Raw genomic sequence first — 18,685 nt, 5'->3', positions numbered from 1 at the left:
CCTGTTTGGAGCCCCTTGGGAGTATCCAGAGGAAAGTCTCTCTCACCTGCTTTCTCTCTGCCTGCTCTCTCTCCTCTGCCTGACTCAGGAGGAAACCTTCGGCCAGGGCCACCGCCTGGGAACTGGTCTCCGCTCCACATTCCCTCACCCAGCTCTCCATCTCCAGTGGAAGGACAGCCAAGAACTGCTCCAAGATCACCAGGTCCAGCATCTCAGCTTTCGTGTGCCTTTCCGGCTTCAGCCACTGGTGGCAAAAGTGGTAGAGTCGGCTGCAAACCTCTCGGGGTCCTTTGGCCTCCTGGCAGCAGAACTGCCTCAACTGCTGGCTCTGCACCTCTGAGCGGAGGGTGTCCTCCTCACCCAGGATCTTCTGCACAGAGTTTTCCCAGAATCCCCCACTGCTCCCAGTTTGGATGGCATGGCCTCTTTCTGCTCCAGGGCCAGCTGAATCTTGTTCATCCATCTGTGCTCTCAGGAAGCCTCTGAGAGATTGGAAGGAACCTTTTGGTCTTCTTCCAAGTTCTGTCTGTCTGAATGAGAAGCTCTAGCAAATCCTACAAAGCAAATACATTGTTCTGTTACAAAAGTTGTACAATATCAGGAGAAGAAAAAGGTTCCCTGAGCAAGCATGGATGAGTCTTGGAGGGAACCAGGGCTGGACTGCACCACATCCCAGACCATTAGCTATCTTTCTAAAAAGGAGGAGGAGGAGGAGGAGGAGGAGGAGGAGGAGGAGATGTAGGCCTCTCGAAGGGAGATTGTGGAAATGTGGAGGCAAGCGAAGAGATTAATGGAGGGGACTCAGCCTGGTTGCTCCTTCCTTCCAGTCAATGCATGAAGTCAGAACTGATTGACAAGGGAGTCATTGGTGCCTCGTGAAAAATGACTAGGTGTGTTGAGTCCGAATCTCCTTTCTTGTAGCTTGAAGCCATTGGTTGGAATCCTCCCCCCAGGTGAGATGGCTCTCCCATCTCCTCTCTGTCTCCTCCTCTCCAACTAAACATACCCAGCTCCTCATAAAGCTTGGCTTGATCTGCTTGGCTGGCCTCCTCTGCCAATAAGGGGGCGGTAGAAGCAGAAAGAAAGGAGAGAAACAAAGGAAGAGGTTTGGGAGCAACCATTCATGCATGTTTCCTCTGTTGTGCAATGACGCTGACCCGTGTCACACACAGCAGAAGTCCTACTGATAGCCTTATTTAAAGAAGCTAGATTTCTATCTGCTAGATTTCCCAGGGGGCTCTGAATAATTTTTTTTCTAGAAGGGGGGCGGTAACCTCTTCCCCTCCCCTCCCCACAAAAGATCTAAAGGAAGGAGAGAGTTCCTGCGACCTCGCCCCTCCCTGGCAGGACCCCCTGCTCCCTGGGGCTTCCCCCCCCCATGAGCCACCCTCTCCTGCTGCAGCCCTGGGACCCCCACCTTCTCCCCACTGCACCCGGGGGGGGGGGAGAGACTCACCAGATCCCCTTGGAAGAGAACAATGCAGCATTTGCAATAGCAGAAAGCAACCCCCCCTGCAGGATGGGGAGGGAGGGGGTTTTCCTCTGGAGGACCTGCCCCCCCTTACTACCTGTCCTCTCTAGGAATGCAGCTCAGTTCCCTTTAACCCTTGCAAAGCCGAGTCCACCCTGCTCAGTCCTCTCTGCCTTTTCTCTCCTGCATTGCAGAATCCCAGAGATGCTCATTTTGAGCGGACGCTCTTGGTTGGTCTGTGATCCGCTCCCTCCCTTGGCCAGAAACTTGAGGAAGAGGTTGCAGGGAAAAGGGGTTTGCAGGAAGCAAGGAACCTCATCCTAGAATGGGAGGGATAGAAGGGAGCCCTAAGGGTCATCTATTCCAACCCTCCTGCAAGGAAGGAATCTCAGCCAAAGCGTCCAACCTCTGCTTAAAAACCTCCAAGGAAGGAGAGTCCGCCATCTCCCAAGGGATTCTGCTGCTCTTCCCGTCAGAATGTTCTTCCTGCTGTTTAGGCAGCAGAAACTGCTTTCTGGTCCTCTGGGTCCCTTATTCTGGGTGCTCCCCTCTAGGGCAGGAGAAAACAAGCTGGTTCCCTCTTCCATGGTTCAGCCCTCCAGATATTGAGAGGTGGGTCTCAGGTCTCCATCCAGCCAGATCTCAACTGAGGGAGGAACAGGAAGACACGCTGTGCCTGCCTCTCCTGGGACTACACATTGCTGAGCTGAAAAATGCAGGAAAGTGCACATTTTGAAGGCTTTAGGCATGTTTTGTTAATGGAGAAATCTGAGGGCTCCTTTGGACAAAAAACAAGAACACCAGCCAGGAATAGCAGACCAAAAGAGCAGCCAGTAGGCTTGGTCTTGATTGAAGACTGTGGCGGCAGGACTCCCACCTGCCACAAGGTGGAACAAGATGGATGCCCAGAACAACAGAGCCCCCAAACTTTTATCAGCTGCTAATCCCCATGTTACACCCCCCCCCCAACTACATCACTCATACATCATGGTAAGGGGAAGTCGGGTGGCCGCAATCTGAGCATCCTGGACTCTGCCCCATGGTTCTCCTTGCCATCCACCAAACACCCATGGAGTGTAACAAAAGAGATATTTGCATTTCCCTGTTTCCCAGCCAAGTCAATCACACCCTTTTGTCTCCATCTGGGTTTGTTATTTCTGGAATGGCTGCCTGTCTGGCACTTAGGTATCAGGATGCAAGAAATTATCACTCAGGCAGAGGGGCTGCTGAATAGCTGAGCTCACATGTCTATATGAATTTCTGAAGTTTTCCCAGTGAGCTAGTACATAGATACATTTATCAGTGAATTCTTACATTTGGTATTGTGCAGCAGAGGCCCTTTGAATAGAAATAAACTGTGATGAAGTGTTTTGTGGGGACAAGTCACAAAAGTCACAAAAGTGATGGTGCTGATTTTGGTAGTGGGCTGCATGTGCATGATATCTGCTGCAGGGGCAACCCCCCCCCCAAAAGAGATTGCTGGAGGCAGGGGTGGGACCTGTTGGCCCTGAATATCTGGATTGGCTAAGCAGATGAAATGGGTAGAGGCATCTCAGCCAGTGGGAAAGGCAGCCATATCGACTATGGCAGGCATAGGCAAACTCGGCCCTCCAGATGTTTTGCGACTACAATTCCCTTCATTCCTGACCACTGGTCCTGTTAGCTAGGGATGAAGGGAGTTGTAGTCCCAAAACATCTGGAGGGCCGAGTTTGGGGGTTACTGCACTATGGGTTGTGGACTCTCCATCTTTGGCAGTCTTCACATACCTGTCAACTGTCCTGCTTTGAGTGGGATGTCCTGCAATTCCAGAAGCCACCCTGGCTTCTGATTGGCTCCCAGGATGTCCTCTTTTGGCTCCCGTGAAACTGTGGCCCCAAAAGTCGCCCATTTTGGGGGGTCCTTGCTCTCGCGTGATTTATGGGACTCTTTCAGGAGCGTGGCCCCAAAAGTCACAGGTCCCAATTTCCCTCTGCAACATGTTTGAGGGTAGGCAGAGTTTGGGAGGACCACTCTCTTCATATTCTATGGCTGTGGGTGACAGGAGAAAGAGTGGACGATGTCAGAATCTTCGGAGGGCCAGCAGAGGAGCCTCCCTTGGATGAATCACCACAGCCCCATAGTGGCCGTAAAAGCAGGTGAGCAGTGAGTCTCCCCTCAAGTTTTAGAAGGAGTGCTGCATTACTCGGCTGTCTCACAGGATGCTTTTTACTATGTCTTTATCATTGTTGTTCTGTATTGTGCTTTTAATGTTGTACACTGCCCTGGGATATTCTGATATAGGGTGGTATATAAGTTGAATAAATACTACTACTACTACTACTACAACTACTATTATTATTATTATTATTATGACTGCCTGCTTGCGTGTCCAGACGCAGAGAGGGAAACAAAAGCTCTAAACAAAAGAGAAACTTCCTGTGAACAGGAAATACGCAGGCTGTGACACAACAACCTGCTCCCTTTTAAGGTGGAAGGGAAATATCCTAACATCCTCCCCCTTTCTGTGTAACCTGTGGTTCAACCCAATTGCAACCTCTGTACATAAACCTTAAGTTGTTCTCTGTTAACAACCTTAGACACCAGATCAGCAGGAATTTCATTTCCTGCCATGTAGGACACCTGAATGAGTCCTTTCTGAATACACTCTCTTGCACGATGTAGCTTAATCTGCAAGAACTTGGTTCTTTGCTTACAACTCTCTGAGTTCAGCAAAGCCAAACAGGATCTATTGTCTTGATACACTTGTATAGGACATTTCACAGAAACTCTGATGTCCTTAAACAGTTGCATCAACCATTCACAATCCATGAGTGAAAATGACAGAGCATTGAGTTCTGCTTCACAGGAACTTAGGCTCACTGTCGTCTGCTTCTTGCACAGCCAGTCAAACAGCCAGTGGTTGTACATGTAGCATACTCCAGAAGTGCTTGTACCATCTGTGGTGTCACTTCCAAAACTTGCATCTGCAAAGATTTCAAGACCTCCAGTCTTCTGACTGGTGAACCTCAGCCTGTAGTGCAAAGTCCCTTTCAAATAGCGGGCTATGCGCTTCAGAGCTTTCCAATCCTGAACAGTAGGATTGTTAGCATGTCTGCTAAGCAGGTTACAGCTTACAGCTATGTCAGGTCTTGAACATCTAGCAATGAAATTCAACTTGCCTAGAATGCATCTGTACAGCATTGTGTCAGAAAACGCTTCAGCAGTACTATCTACCTGGTAACCTGTCACAATTGGTGTGTCTGCTGGGTTTGCATCAACCAAATTCAACCTGGTTAATACATCAGCAATTTTCTGTGTTTGGTGTACCAGAAAATTACCTGCTTGGTCTCTCTCCACCTGCAGAGAAAGATAGTTGGATACCTCACCAAGATCCTTCATGTCAAAGTGCTCCTTCAATTGAGCGAGGGTGCTTCAGTACAAAGCCTGATTCTTCCAAAACATCAGAAGATCATCAACAAAACATAAACAATACAGTTTGTTTTGCCCCTCCTCCTTGACAAACACACATGAATCAGCTTTGCCCTGGTGAAAACCTAGAGAAAGCAATGTCTCAGTGAGTTTTGTGTTCCAACACCTGGCACTCTGCTTGAGACCATATAAGAATTTGCGAAGTTTACAGACCATTCCCTTCTGTATTTGCATTCCATCAGGTGGAAGCATATACAGCTCCTCCCCCAAAACCCCGTACAAAAAGGCTGTATTAATGTCATGATGGGAAACATGCAGTTTCTCCTCTGCAGCAATCTTGAGCATCAGCCGAATGCTCTCATACTTGACGGTGGGTGAGTAGGTCTCGTGGTAATCCTGTCCTGGTACCTGCGAAAAACCTCTGGCAAACCAATCTGGCTTTGTGTCTGACAACCTTGCCATTCTGGTCTGTCTTGGCCTTGAAGATCCATTTGCTGCCAACCAGTCTCATTCCTGGGACTACCGGTACCAGTTCCCAAGTTTGGTTCCTATTCAAGGAATCAACTTCAGCCTTCATGGCATTAAGCCAAGGCTCAGCATCTTTAGAGGTCAACTCCTGAACCTCTTTGAAGCTTGAAGGTTCCCATACCTTCTCTAAGCTACTAAGAACAGCAGTTGCTGTCTTAGCAAACTCATCAGCAAATCTCTTTGGAGGTTTGCCTTTGGTGGCCCTTTCAGATCTGCGTACTATACGCAAGTCTTCTTCACTCATCTCCTCCTTCTTAGGAGAAAAGTGACCAATGGTGAACAGTGGTTCTTCCAGTTCATTGTCAGACGCATCAGATGGTCTGACTGAGGCCTTTGCGCTCTTGTAGTCTGCTGAATCATCACTGTCGCTGACACCAGCAGCAGCGCTGCCCACTGAGCTGGAATCCGAACTCTGATCATCCTCCTCCTCCTCCTCCTCAGCTTCCTCTTTTACCTCAACATTATCTGCTTTTTTTTACATCACCTTGATCTTCCTCTGGGTAACTCTGGAAAATTCCCACATTTTCCCCCCACTTAGGATTGTACTCAACACTCTTTGTGAACTTAATGGACTTAGAATCAGTCATCCAGGACTTCCGGGTCAGCGCCAGCGACGAATGGCGGAGTTTCTCTGAGCAGAGGAACTGGCTCCATGGAAATTGGGTCGCCCGCCGCGGCGAAGGTGGGGACCCGCTAGAAATCCCAGGTGGAGGAAGCCTGGGAACGTGGGGGTTCGGCAGGGCACCAGGAGCGCCTCCCCTACTCGCGGGGAATCCCATTTAGGGGCTCCGGAGCGGAGTGGGGTGAGTGGCGCGGTGCTGCGAACTGACTGCTACTTTCACGGAGTGAAGCCGCACAGCCATTGCCGGAGAGCGCTGACTTTTTCCTGTGGACATTCGGATTTAAAGTATTTACCTGTGAGTAAAGTGAAGAAATTGGATCTTTAAAAGCTGAATTAGGCTTCGAACGGGGGAGGTGTAAAACAGGAAGTCCGCCTTCCTCTTTTTGTAAACAGTAGGAAGCAAAGAGTCTTAAACTAAAGCCTGAAAGACTGTGTTTGATCTTCAAATTTCCAGTATAAAAATAGCGAGCCCCCTCTTGGAAGCAGGGGGAAAGGGGGAGGATTTTTGGATGTTATTTGCCTGCAGGAAAAGAGGGAAAAGTTAACTTTTCACCACTTGGAACCTGGGAACGGCAGCCATTAAAATTGCTGCATTTCGGAGCTCTGCATTGAATGTGAATAGACCATTTGGCTGTCAGTGAGTGAAACATTGTTTCAACTATTTTCTCCTGGTTTAAAAGTTTTTTAAAACTTTTAAACTTTCTTTTTCTGAGCTAAAGTTAAGGTGATACTAATTATATCGGCGCAACTTGTTATTGCAACAAAAAAAAAAAAAGTGTAAAAGGATACTTTGGACTAATACAAGATAAATTAGATCTATTTCCCTCTAGAGGAGGACTTTGAAATTGCTACAAGGAGTGGAATTTTCCAGCCTTAAAGATAAAACTCTGGGACTGTATCTGACCTTGAGGGCTTTGAGTGTTATGGCAGATGGGAAAGAAAAAATAGATCCTTCTTTACAAGAAAAGACAACAAGGTCTGGGAAGTCTTTTTGGAGAGCTTCTACATCTGGCCCTCCTGTTCCCTCTGCAGCTGAATCAATGCATACTAAGCCAAAAGGAGGAATGCTTTCGGAAGAAGACTGGGCACTTGTTTTGAGTAAAATTAATAATTCCTTGGAACAAATGAATAAAAAATTGGACCAAAACTCACAAAAATTGGACCAAAATACACAAAGCATAAAAAGCTTGGAACAAAAGGTTAATTCTAATACAGAAGCTATAGAGACATTAGTTAAGGAGTCCAATGCAACTAGACAGACTGCAGAGGAAGTTAAGGAAAAGATTGTTACTGTTGAAGCGAAGGTAGCACAACTGGAAACAGAGGTCCCAGATGTGCGGAAACAAGTACAAGACCAGAAGTTGATGCTTTCTATGTTTGAGCTCAAGGAGAAACAGACAAATTTGAGAATTCGGGGAATACCTGAACTAGAAAAAGACTCTTTGATAGACTATCTTACAGAGGAATTTGCAGCCTTCTGGAACCGGGATCTGCAAAAAGAGGAGTTTAAAATTGTGAGAGCCTTCAGGCTTGGAAGAGGAGGGAAGAAGGAGAAGAACAGAATAAGAGACTGTTTGATTACACTCCGATCTAAAGAAGAGAGGGATAAAATCTTGAGTTGGCATTACAAGGAGGCCTTGGCAATACACCAATTTAGAGTGGAGATATTTAAAGACATCCCTAAATATCTTTTGGACTTGAGATTTAACTTCAGAGATCTGGTGGATCTGTTGAGAAGGAATAAAATTAACTTCAGGTGGGAATTTCCTCAAGGCCTATCCTTTAGTTTTAAAGGAAGAAAAATAAAGATAAGATCAGTAGAAGATAAAACAAAGTTCCTGTATAACTACGAAGAAGACCTACAGAAGGGAATTGGAAAAGAGTCAATAATATCGGAAAGAGGATCACCAGACAGAGGATTGGAGCAAAGAGTTTGGGAGAAAACATCACCAAGTAAGGGTACCCTGGACATTTCAGCATTGTCTTTTGGACTGGACTCCCCTGTCAACGAACCAGTGTTATCACCAACAGAAGAGGAGCAAGCTCTGGGGGCAGTTGGGGGAGCACCAAAGTAGCCACAGGATGGCGCTGCAGGCCTTGAGCTGGAATGTGAATGGACTGAACAGCTCGGAAAAAAGGAGGAGAGTGTTTCATTTGTTGAAAAAAAGAGCAATTGGACTTGATTTGTTTACAAGAAACACATGTGACAAGTTACTGAGTAACAAAAAATTAGGCCAAGAATTTATTTCATGGGATAAAGTTAAAAAAAGAGGAGTAGTCCTCTATGCAAAGGAGAGTCTATCACCTTAATTTATCTTTAAAGATGAACAAGGAAGATTTGTAGCAATTGAAATCCAAACACAAGGAGATAAATTTTTGATAATAGGCATTTATGCACCAAATGAAGGGAAATTGGAATTCTTTAAAAAGTTACATGAAATCTTGATGGACTATTTGGACTACAATATGATTCTGATGGGAGATATGAATGGTGTTGTATCCACAAATATGGACAAGGCGCAAAGACAAATAATTACTAAGGATGGAAGACTACCAAAAACATTTTTTGAGATGACTGAAAACATGGACTTAATCGACACTTGGAGAATGAAGAACCCTCTGGGTAGAGAGGGAACATTCTACTCTGAGGCTAAAATGACATGGACAAGAATTGACCAAATTTGGGTAACTAGAGGACTGGCCCCCAAAGATTAGCAAAGTTGAAATCTGCCCTAAGACCTGCTCTGATCATAATGCTGTGAAGATGGAATTAAAACTGATGCCAACTGGTTCCTTTAGATGGAGGATGAATGACTCTTTGTTTAGGAATGAAGAATTTACCAAAAAGGCCCAGAAAACCCTGAGAGACTACTTCGAGATAAACATGAACACTACTGTTGAAAAAAGAGTAATTTGGGACGCAAGTAAAGCCGTCATGAGAGGATTTTTGATACAACAGAATGCAATTAAGAAGAGAATGCAAAATGAGAAAAAAGACAAAATTTTGGAAAAAATAAAGGAAGGAGAGAAGAAACTGAGGGCGAAACCAAAGTCTCAGGAGATTTTGAAAGAAATAAAGCTATATCAAGTACAATACATGAAAATGATGAATCAGGAAATAGAATGGAAGATTAAAGAGATGAGACAAAAGACATTTGAATCGGCAAATAAGTGCGGGAAATTGTTGGCTTGGCAACTGAAAAAAAGACAAAAACTAAATACCATCACGAATCTGGAAGTGGAAGGAAAGAATATACAGAATCCAGTGGAAATCAGAAAGTGTTTTCAGAGGTATTTTAAACAACTATATACACAAGAAAAGCAGAATGAAATGGACATTGATAAATTCTTGAAAATAAATGGACTACAAAAAATTTCCCAAGAAAATAAATCAATGCTGGATTATAAAATAACGGAGCAGGAAGTAGAAGGGGCCATTCAGAATTTGCAATTAGGTAAATCTCCAGGACCGGATGGACTGACTTCTAGATATTACAGAATTTTGAAAGAATGGTTAATACAACCTTTAAAGGAAGTCTGTAATGAAATATTGGAAGGGAAAAGGGCACCAGAGTCGTGGAAGGAAGCGTACATCACACTTATACCAAAATCAGAGACTGAAAAGACGCAGCTTAAGAACTACCGTCCCATATCACTGCTTAATGTGGATTATAAAATTTTTGCAGATATTTTGGCTAGAAGATTGAAAAAGGTGTTAGCAGAAGAAATTCATAAAGACCAAGCGGGCTTTCTCCCGGGCAGACATTTGTCTGACAATACGAGGAATATAATTAATATTTTAGAAAAGTTACAAGTGAAGATTAATACTAAAGCAGTTCTGATTTTTGTGGATGCGGAGAAAGCCTTTGACAATATTTCTTGGAGTTTTATGAAAAAGAATTTATTGGGGATGGGGGTTGGTCAAGGTTTTGGAAACGGTATAGGTGCAATTTACTCAGAACAAAAGGCTAAATTAATTGTGAACAATGTAGTGACGGAAGAATTTAAGATTGAGAAAGGAACACGACAAGGTTGCCCAATCTCTCCATTGCTTTTTATATCGGTCCTGGAGGTTTTGCTAAATATGATTAGAAGGGACCAATTGGTAAAAGGTATCCAAGTGGGAGCCAAACAGTATAAATTAAAAGCATTTGCTGATGATTTGGTATTGACTTTACAGGAGCCAGAATCAAGCACTAAAAGAGTATTAGAACTGATCCAAGAATTTGGTCAGGTAGCAGGTTTCAAGTTGAATAAGATGAAAACTAAAGTTTTAGAGAAAAATCTAAATGAGATTGAGAGAGACCAGTTCCAGAAGGAGACAGGATTGATATTGGTTAAGAAAGTGAAATATTTAGGGGTAAATATGACTGCTAAGAATGTGAATTTATTTAAGGATAACTATGAAAAATGTTGGACAGAAGTGAAAAAGGATTTAGAAATATGGTCAAATTTGAAGCTATCGTTGCTAGGTCGAATTGCTGTTATTAAAATGAATGTATTGCCAAGAATATTATTTTTGTTTCAAACATTGCAAATTTTGGATAAAATGGACTGTTTCAAGAAGTGGCAGAGAGATATCTCTAGATTTGTCAGGCAGGGCAAGAAGCCTCGTATAAAATTTAAAATATTAACAGATGCCAAAGAAAGAGGTGGATTTGCCCTGCCAGACCTTAAACTTTATTATGAATCAGCCGCATTTTGTTGGCTGAGAGAATGGATGCTTCTTGAAAACACGGACGTGTTGGATTTGGAAGGTTTTAACAATGTATTTGGTTGGCATGCATATCTGTGGTATGACAAGGTTAAAGCACATAAAGCGTTCAAAAACCATATTGTTAGAAAAGCACTGTTTAATGTTTGGGTAAGATATAAGGATTTGCTAGAAAGTAAAACCCCAAGATGGTTGTCACCAATGGAAGCGAAGGCTCAGAAAAAACTCAATATGGAGGCCAAATGGCCGAAGTATTGTGAAATTTTGGAACAAGAGGGAGACAGATTAAAATTGCAGAGTTTTGAAAAACTAAAAAATAAAGTGTGTGACTGGCTCCATTATTATCAAATAATAGAGGTATATAATGTGGATAAAAAAATAGGTTTCCAAGTGGAAAAATCAAAATTGGAAACAGAATTATTAGATTCTACAGTTAAGAATTTGTCAAGAATGTATAACTTGCTGTTGAAATGGAATACTCAAGATGAAACGGTGAAATCTGCTATGATTAAATGGGCACAAGATGTTGGATATAACATTATGATGGCTGACTGGGAACAGTTATGGACCACAGGTATGAAGTTTACGGCATGTAATGCCTTAAAAGAGAATTTAATGAAAATGATCTATAGGTGGTACATAACACCAGTCAAGCTTGCAAAAATCTATCATCTGCCTGATAATAAATGTTGGAAATGTAAGGAGACTGAAGGTACTTTCTTTCACCTTTGGTGGACATGCCCAAAGATTAAGGCATTCTGGGAAATGATCTATAATGAAATGAAAAAGGTATTTAAGTATACCTTCTTGAAGAAACCAGAGGCCTTTCTCTTGGGCATCGTCGGCCAATTGGTGCCAAAGAAGGATAGAACTTTTTTTATGTATGCTACGACAGCAGCAAGAATACTCATTGCAAAGCACTGGAAGACGCAAGATCTACCTACCCGGGAAGAATGGCAGATGAAGCTGATAGACTACATGGAATTGGCGGAAATGACTGGCAGAATCCGAGACCAGGGAGAAGAGTTGGTGGAAGAAGATTGGAAAAAATTTAAAGTATATTTACAGAAATATTGTAAAATTAATGAATGTTAGAAGGATGCTGGAAAGAAGCGCTATGGCTTTAGTAGAAATGTTATCAAGAATTAGGTAAGAATAGATTGATTATGGGTAAAGGTGTAAAATTTAAGGCTAAATTGCGTTAAGATAAATTATGGAACTAAATTTGAGAAAGAGGGAAAGGACTTGCTGAAACAACTAATTGAACTAGAATACAAAAAGGGAGGTGTGAGGAAGTCAAGGAAATAAGCAAATGAAAGATAAGGACATGAAAATACTGGTTCTTTTTTCTTTTCTCTTTTTTAAATGTTTTTGCCTTTTAAATGTTTTTGTTTTTTCTTTCTTAATGTGTTGATGTACTGTTGTTCTTGTTTTTTTACTGTATTTCCCCCCCCCTTTTTATCTATTTTTAAAGTTTTGTAACCTTTTATTGTATGCTTTTCTTTTTTCTGTATTTGTTAAACTCTAATTAATATCTTTTTTTTTTAAAAAATAGAATCAGTCATCCATACCCTGTATGAACCTTTTTCGTACCCCATGAACAAACCATGTGCCCCACGCTTCCCAAGCTTGTTGCTCTGTGGGGTATGTACCCACATGTCAGAACCAAAGATTCTCATGTGCTTGACGTAAGGTTTCTTACCAAACATCTTCTCATAGGGAGTACAACCAATAGGTGATGACAGTCTCCTGTTATAGGAATAAACAAATATGGACAAAGACTCCCCCCAAAACTTCTCAGGGAGATTGGCATCATGCAACAAGGTTTTTAGGCCTTGAAGCAAAGTCTGGGTTGCTCGCTCCGCAAGTCCATTCATCCATGGCGATCTAGGCGTTGAGAGGTCATGCTGGATTCCCTTCTCAGTCAGGAAAGCTTCAAACTGCTGAGAAGTAAACTCCCCGCCTCGATCAGTAAACAAACAGCCGCTATGCTTACTGTGAGCATTCTCCAACCAAGCATAGAATGCCTTGAACCTAGAAAACACTTCCGATTTCTGCTGGAGCATAAACACATGAATGTACCTGGAAAAAGAATAAATTAAAACCATGAAGTACCTTGCTCCACCCAAAGAGGGCGCAAGTGGACCAACCAGGTCTGCATGGACTAGCTGGTAGGGTTTGGAAGCTTGCTTGCTAGACTCCTTGCCTTTGGGAGCAACCTTCACCTTGTTCTCTGCACAAGATACACATTTCATGTGATACTTACAGGGCTTGATGTTCAAACCCTGAACCAACCCAGGCATCTTGGCCAGTGCCTGCCAAGACATGTGACCAAATCTTCTGTGCGCCTCGTGAATGCATCCTGCATGAAGAACTTTGTTAGTTTGTGCAGCACAACAAGAATCAACATTAGACACAGCAACAGCACTGTCATCATAAGTTATACAGAATAAGCCATCCATAAACTTTGCATGCAAAATGTCCTCTTTGCCTTTCCTGATGACACAGACGCTCTTCTTGAAGGAAATCTCAAAGCCATGCCCAGTCAGCTGTGGGACACTGAGCAAATTGTCTGCAGAATCTGGAACATAAAGTACATCTCTGATGGCAGTGTGCAGACTTGCCAGTCTCACATTCCAGACTCCTGCAATTCGCAACGTCTTTCCATCAGCCTGGTGGATCTCTCCATCTTGAGGCGTTAAGGAGATAAATAGATGTTTATCTTTTGCCAAATGCTGTGTGGCTCCCGAATCTACAACAAATCTGGCTTTGGCCTTTGGAGCAGCTTTTCCAGCAAGCAAAACCTTGTCTTCCACCGGCTTGGGCTGCTGCTTGCCCCCCTTCTCCTGGCCATCAAACTTGCCTTTGGCTTTTGGAGAAGCAGTGCCAGCAAACAAAGCCTTGTTTTTCCCTGGCTTGGGCTTTCCACCCCCCTCTGCTTCTGGCCATCTGCTGGCTTCTTCCTTTGTTTATTTCCAGTCTTTGGACAAACCTTCTGAGTGTGACCTTGGGTCCCACAGTTCCAGCACTTCACAGCTGCCAACACTTTGGCTCCCCCTGGAGGCTGGAATGCTGTCCCACCTTGCTCCCCCTGAAGCGCACAAGCCGACTCAGCTGCATTCCTCCTATCATATTCATTTTGCAGGGTCGCCAAGACCTTTGTTGCAGTGAGGTCCTGTGCAGGTAGAGTCGCCAGCTGACTTGCCACGGCATGGTAGCTTTCATCCAGGGAGTCCAGGATGAGAATTGCAAACAGTGACTCAGGCATATTGAAACCTCTCTGAGTCAATTCCTGTCTGAGATGCTGCAAATGTAAAACGTGGGCTCTAAGGTCTTCCCCTGGCTCCAAACGCTTCCTGTGCAGCTTTCTGAAGTAAAGCAACACAGACCCAGCCTCTTGTCGGAGATGACAGGCTCTAAGCCCATCCCACATCTCACGGGCACTGGCCTTGCCAGCCAGTGTGATTAACTCTTCAGGAGCTACTGAGAGCAAAATTATCCCCATGGCTCTTGAATCCTGTGCCTTCCATTCATCTGTCACAGGGGCTGGTGGGTCCTCAGAAATAGTATTCCACACACCAAGCCTTCTCATCTGGCCCTCACAGTACCTTGCCCAGGTCTGATAGTTGTGGCCATTTAGCTTTGGTGGACACAGAGCAGCTTCTGAGGATTGTAAAAGATCCATCTCAGCTATTCACTTGATCCGTGAGCCTTTTTCACTTCAGAGGCTCCTTATCTTGGCTACTCATAAATCTCGAAGCCTGCTTGGCTCGACTCCCAGGCTAATTAGCCTGCCGGAGTTCAAAGTCTCTGCCGCGGCAACAGGAAAGCCTTACTTTCGCTTTTCCCCACATACCTCACAGCAGTCTGTCGCAGTCTTACTCTCCTGTAAGTGCCATGAATCTGGGCCCATAAACTGTTGTTGGGATACTGCCAGGGAGACAAAGGCCATCATGCCCCCACGTTGATTCTGGATGATTCATCGATCTCCCGTAGACACAGTATCAGTCAATTAGCGACACAAGCCTCAGAAATAGCCTGCCACATTCCAGGGCTTGTGCACGCTCTATCAGCAGAGTTCGTGCAATGAAAGGTGCACTCAGGAGAGCATTATTTACAACTTTATTCAGTGTTGATCAGAACAAAGAAAAAGCATGACTGCCTGCTTGCGTGTCCAGACGCAGAGAGGGAAACAAAAGCTCTAAACAAAAGAGAAACTTCCTGTGAACAGGAAATACGCAGGCTGTGACACAACAACCTGCTCCCTTTTAAGGTGGAAGGGAAATATCCTAACAGAGAGGGTTTATATAGTGGCGGGTGATGCCCTCTTGGAATATTTGGCCAATTAAGTGAGGCGGGGAGTCCCTCAAGGGACGGAGCAGCAGCTGATTTGCTACCTGTGCTATGACAATGCAAACATGCATTGACGTTCTTCAAAAGATATGGTGCATCAAACATGCATTGACATGCATCAAATGATAGAGAATCTACATGGTCCATGAAAATGCATCAGGTGACAGGACGCGGACACCAGGAAGTATCTATGCAGAACTCTGTGGGATTTTATTTCACATGTGCCCTAGCATCAGAAATATCAGGTCAATGGTGACCACGGTTCAGATCCAGAAGACTGGTTGTCAGAAGGCGCCATTCATCTGTGGGCTGTTCTCTCTTACTCTCTTTTTTGGGGGTTTTGTGTAACAGTGTGGTGATTCTGCCCATCAAAAGCAGAAGGTCCATCCCCAATTCATATTCCTTCTTGGTTCCAGTCAATTGAGGAGAGAGAGAGCTGTCTTAAGGGTTGCCTAAGCTGTAGCCTTCTGTTCCCTGTAGGACACCTACCGTATTTTTCGCACTATAGGACGCACTTTTTCCCCTCCAAAAATGAAGGGGAAATGTGTGTGCGTCCTATGGTGCGAATGCAGGCTTTCGCTGAAGCCTGGAGAGCGAGAGGGGTCGGTGCGCACCGACCCCTCTCGCTCTCCAGGCTTCAGGAGAGCCCCACCGCCAGCCCCACAAGCTCGGGGGACGGCGGGAGAGGCGCAGCGCGCCCTTCCCGCTGTCCCCCGACTTGGCTAGAAGGCTGGCGGGGGGGGGGGGAGAAGCCTGCTCCTCCCCGTTGCCAGCCCCGCAAACTCGGGAGAAAGTGGGAGAGGCGCAGCGCGCCCTTCCCGCTGTCCCCCGACTTGGCTAGAAGGCTGGCGGGGGGAGAAGCCTGCTCCTCCCCGTCGCCAGCCCCACAAACTCGGGAGACAGCGGGAGAGGCGCAGCGCGCCCTTCCCGCTGTCCCCCGACTTGGCTAGAAGGCTGGCGGGGGGAGAAGCCTGCTCCTCCCCGTCGCCAGCCCCACAAACTCGGGAGACAGCGGGAGAGGCGCAGCGCGCCATTCCCGCTGTCCCCCGACTTGGCTAGAAGGCTGGCGGGGGGGGGGAGAAGCCTGCTCCTCCCCGTTGCCAGCCCCGCAAACTCGGGAGAAAGTGGGAGAGGCGCAGCGCGCCCTTCCCGCTGTCCCCCGACTTGGCTAGAAGGCTGGCGGGGGGAGAAGCCTGCTCCTCCCCGTCGCCAGCCCCACAAACTCGGGAGACAGCGGGAGAGGCGCAGCGCGCCCTTCCCGCTGTCCCCCGACTTGGCTAGAAGGCTGGCGGGGGGAGAAGCCTGCTCCTCCCCATCGCCAGCCCCGCAAACTCGGGAGACGGCAGGGGCGCAGCGCGCCCTTCCCGCTGTCCCCCGACTTGGCTAGAAGGCTGGCGGGGGGAGAAGCCTGCTCCTCCCCGTCGCCAGCCCCGCAAACTCGGGAGACAGCGGGAGAGGCGCAGCGCGCCCTTCCCGCTGTCCCCCGACTTGGCTAGAAGGCTGGCGGGGGGAGAAGCCTGCTCCTCCCCGTCGCCAGCCCCACAAACTCGGGAGACAGCGGGAGAGGCGCAGCGCGCCCTTCCCGCTGTCCCCCGACTTGGCTAGAAGGCTGGCGGGGGGAGAAGCCTGCTCCTCCCCGTTGCCAGCCCCGCAAACTCGGGAGACAGCGGCAGGGGCGCAGCGCGCCCTTCCCGCTGTCCCCCGACTTGGTTAGAAGGCTGGCCCAGCCCCGCAAACTCGGGGGACAGCGGGAGAGGCTCAGCGCGCCATCCCGCTGTCTCCCGACATGGTTTGGAGGCTGGCGGAGGGCTTCCTCCTCCCCCAGCCCCGCAAGCTCCCAGAGCGATGCCAAAGCTGTGCGCAGCTTCGGCATGGCTCTGGGTCCCGTTCTGGGGGAGGGGGAAGCTCGGGCTTCCCCCGCCCCAGCCCCGCGCCTGGCGGGGGGGGGGAATAATTTTTTTTGCCTTTATTCCCCCCCCCCCAAATCTAGGTGCGTCCTATGGACCGGTGCGTCCAATAGTGCGAAAAATACGGTACCTTCCATAGCACCAGAGAGCGGCTCCAGTTCCCTGGGAGTGCTTCTAGCGGGGAGCATATGTGATGTCTGGCGTGATGTAATCTTGGGGACGTCAGGCAATATGTGAGGTGAGGACAGTCACAAGGGAGAGGCAGCTGCTGATTTGTTCTCTGCGTCACTAAGCCCTCTTCCCAAGGGTGTCTGTAGGAATTTAATTCTTAAGAGTACCACAATCTGGTCCTACAAAACTTCCCCACCACTCTATATATTTTGCTTCTGCTACTAATAATTAATGATTAATAATGTTGTTCTGCAATAATGTTTTATTCCTCTTGGAGTGACCTTCCAGGCTTTCTTGTTTGTGTTTTGAAAAGATCGGGTCATAATCCAATGGATTTCTGTCTGGGACACTGTTGCTCTTGAACACACCTTCTGCCTCCCACTATGGGGTTTGATTTCACACCTTGTGGAGGAGTGGGGAGTATGTGACCATATGCTCGGGGGATTGTGGAGGAAGGAGGGAGCCTGGGTCCGCCTTCTCTTTAGGAGTAATACGCCATTGGAATGGAAAGAATCAGACAAACAGTTGACTTCTTGTGAATTTTTGAAGGTTTAGGAAGTCTAAGGGAATGGTCGGGTTTATTGTCCTGGCCTTAGTTGGAGGCTGCAATGGGGACTTCAGATTTTCAAGGTGTTGCAACTGCCCCCCCCCCCCCCGGTTTTAACAAGTATATTGACAACAAAAGTACTAAGATGCTTCCTATGTTTTTTTTTATGACAGAGGAGCTTAGCAACAACATCTATGCATTTATTGCAAACAATTACTCCAAATCGTCCCAGGGATTTCAATGCAACATCCTCCTTTGTAAATGTGCAGGGGATTGCACTCTCCATCTTGCAAGGACTGCAGGTGTGGCTTTAGAAACGAGCCAGGCCAGGCTGTGCAAGGTTTGCCTGTGTCAAATCGCAAGGAAGCTGTGGCCAAAGAAGAAGCTGTGGCCAAAGAAGTGGCCGCTGTGCCTCAGCGTATGGGATTGCAGCATCGCAGGGGAGCTCATGCTCTGCACTCTGAAAGATGAAAGGCTTCGATCCCTAACATCTCCTCTTACAAGGATCTCTGGCAAAAGGGGTGGGAAACCTATCACTGGCCGAGGCCACACCATCTGAATAAGCCCGGCAAAAGCATGCAAAATGAGGTGGGGGTATTCATAGAATGCTCCAACTAGCGCACAATTGCACTCATTTCACACGCTAGCAAGGTTATGCTTAAAATTCTACAAGGAAGGCTCAAGCAGTATGTGGACCGAGAACTCCCAGAAGTGCAAGCTGGATTTAGAAGGGGCAGAGGAACCAGAGACCAAATTGCAAACATGCGCTGGATTATGGAGAAAGCTAGAGAGTTCCAGAAAGACATCTACTTCTGCTTCATTGACTATGCAAAAGCCTTTGACTGTGTCGACCACAGCAAACTATGGCAAGTTCTTAAAGAAATGGGAGTGCCTGATCACCTCATCTGTCTCCTGAGAAATCTCTATGTGGGACAAGAAGCTTCAGTTAGAACTGGTTATGGA

General features: G+C 46.4%; 1 protein-coding gene across 17 annotated transcripts in view; it reads right to left on the bottom strand.

Annotated features, from left to right (window-relative positions):
• The window catches only part of LOC308475092 (uncharacterized protein), a 145,562-nt gene that overhangs the window by 74,837 nt on the left and 52,040 nt on the right, over positions 1–18,685 (bottom strand). For 5 of the 17 annotated variants that reach the window (XM_081001950.1, XM_081001953.1, XM_081001964.1 and 2 more), the window contains one exon: positions 47–554. The exons of 10 other annotated variants lie outside the window; for them this stretch is intronic. In XM_081001950.1, coding sequence (XP_080858076.1) covers positions 47–463 — 417 coding nt within the window. In that variant the 5' untranslated portion in view covers positions 464–554. Of the gene's footprint in view, positions 1–46; positions 555–1,456; positions 1,514–18,685 lie in introns of those variants that run through there. 2 more of the 17 variants (XM_081001949.1, XM_081001954.1) reach the window with 2 other exon arrangements.

Source organism: Podarcis pityusensis, assembly GCF_964106645.2.
Source record: "Podarcis pityusensis genome assembly, chromosome: 4".
Classification (NCBI taxonomy): Eukaryota; Metazoa; Chordata; class Lepidosauria; order Squamata; family Lacertidae; genus Podarcis; species Podarcis pityusensis.
The sequence above is the reverse complement of the archived record's forward strand: the minus strand, read 5'-3'. Positions and strand labels throughout refer to the sequence as shown.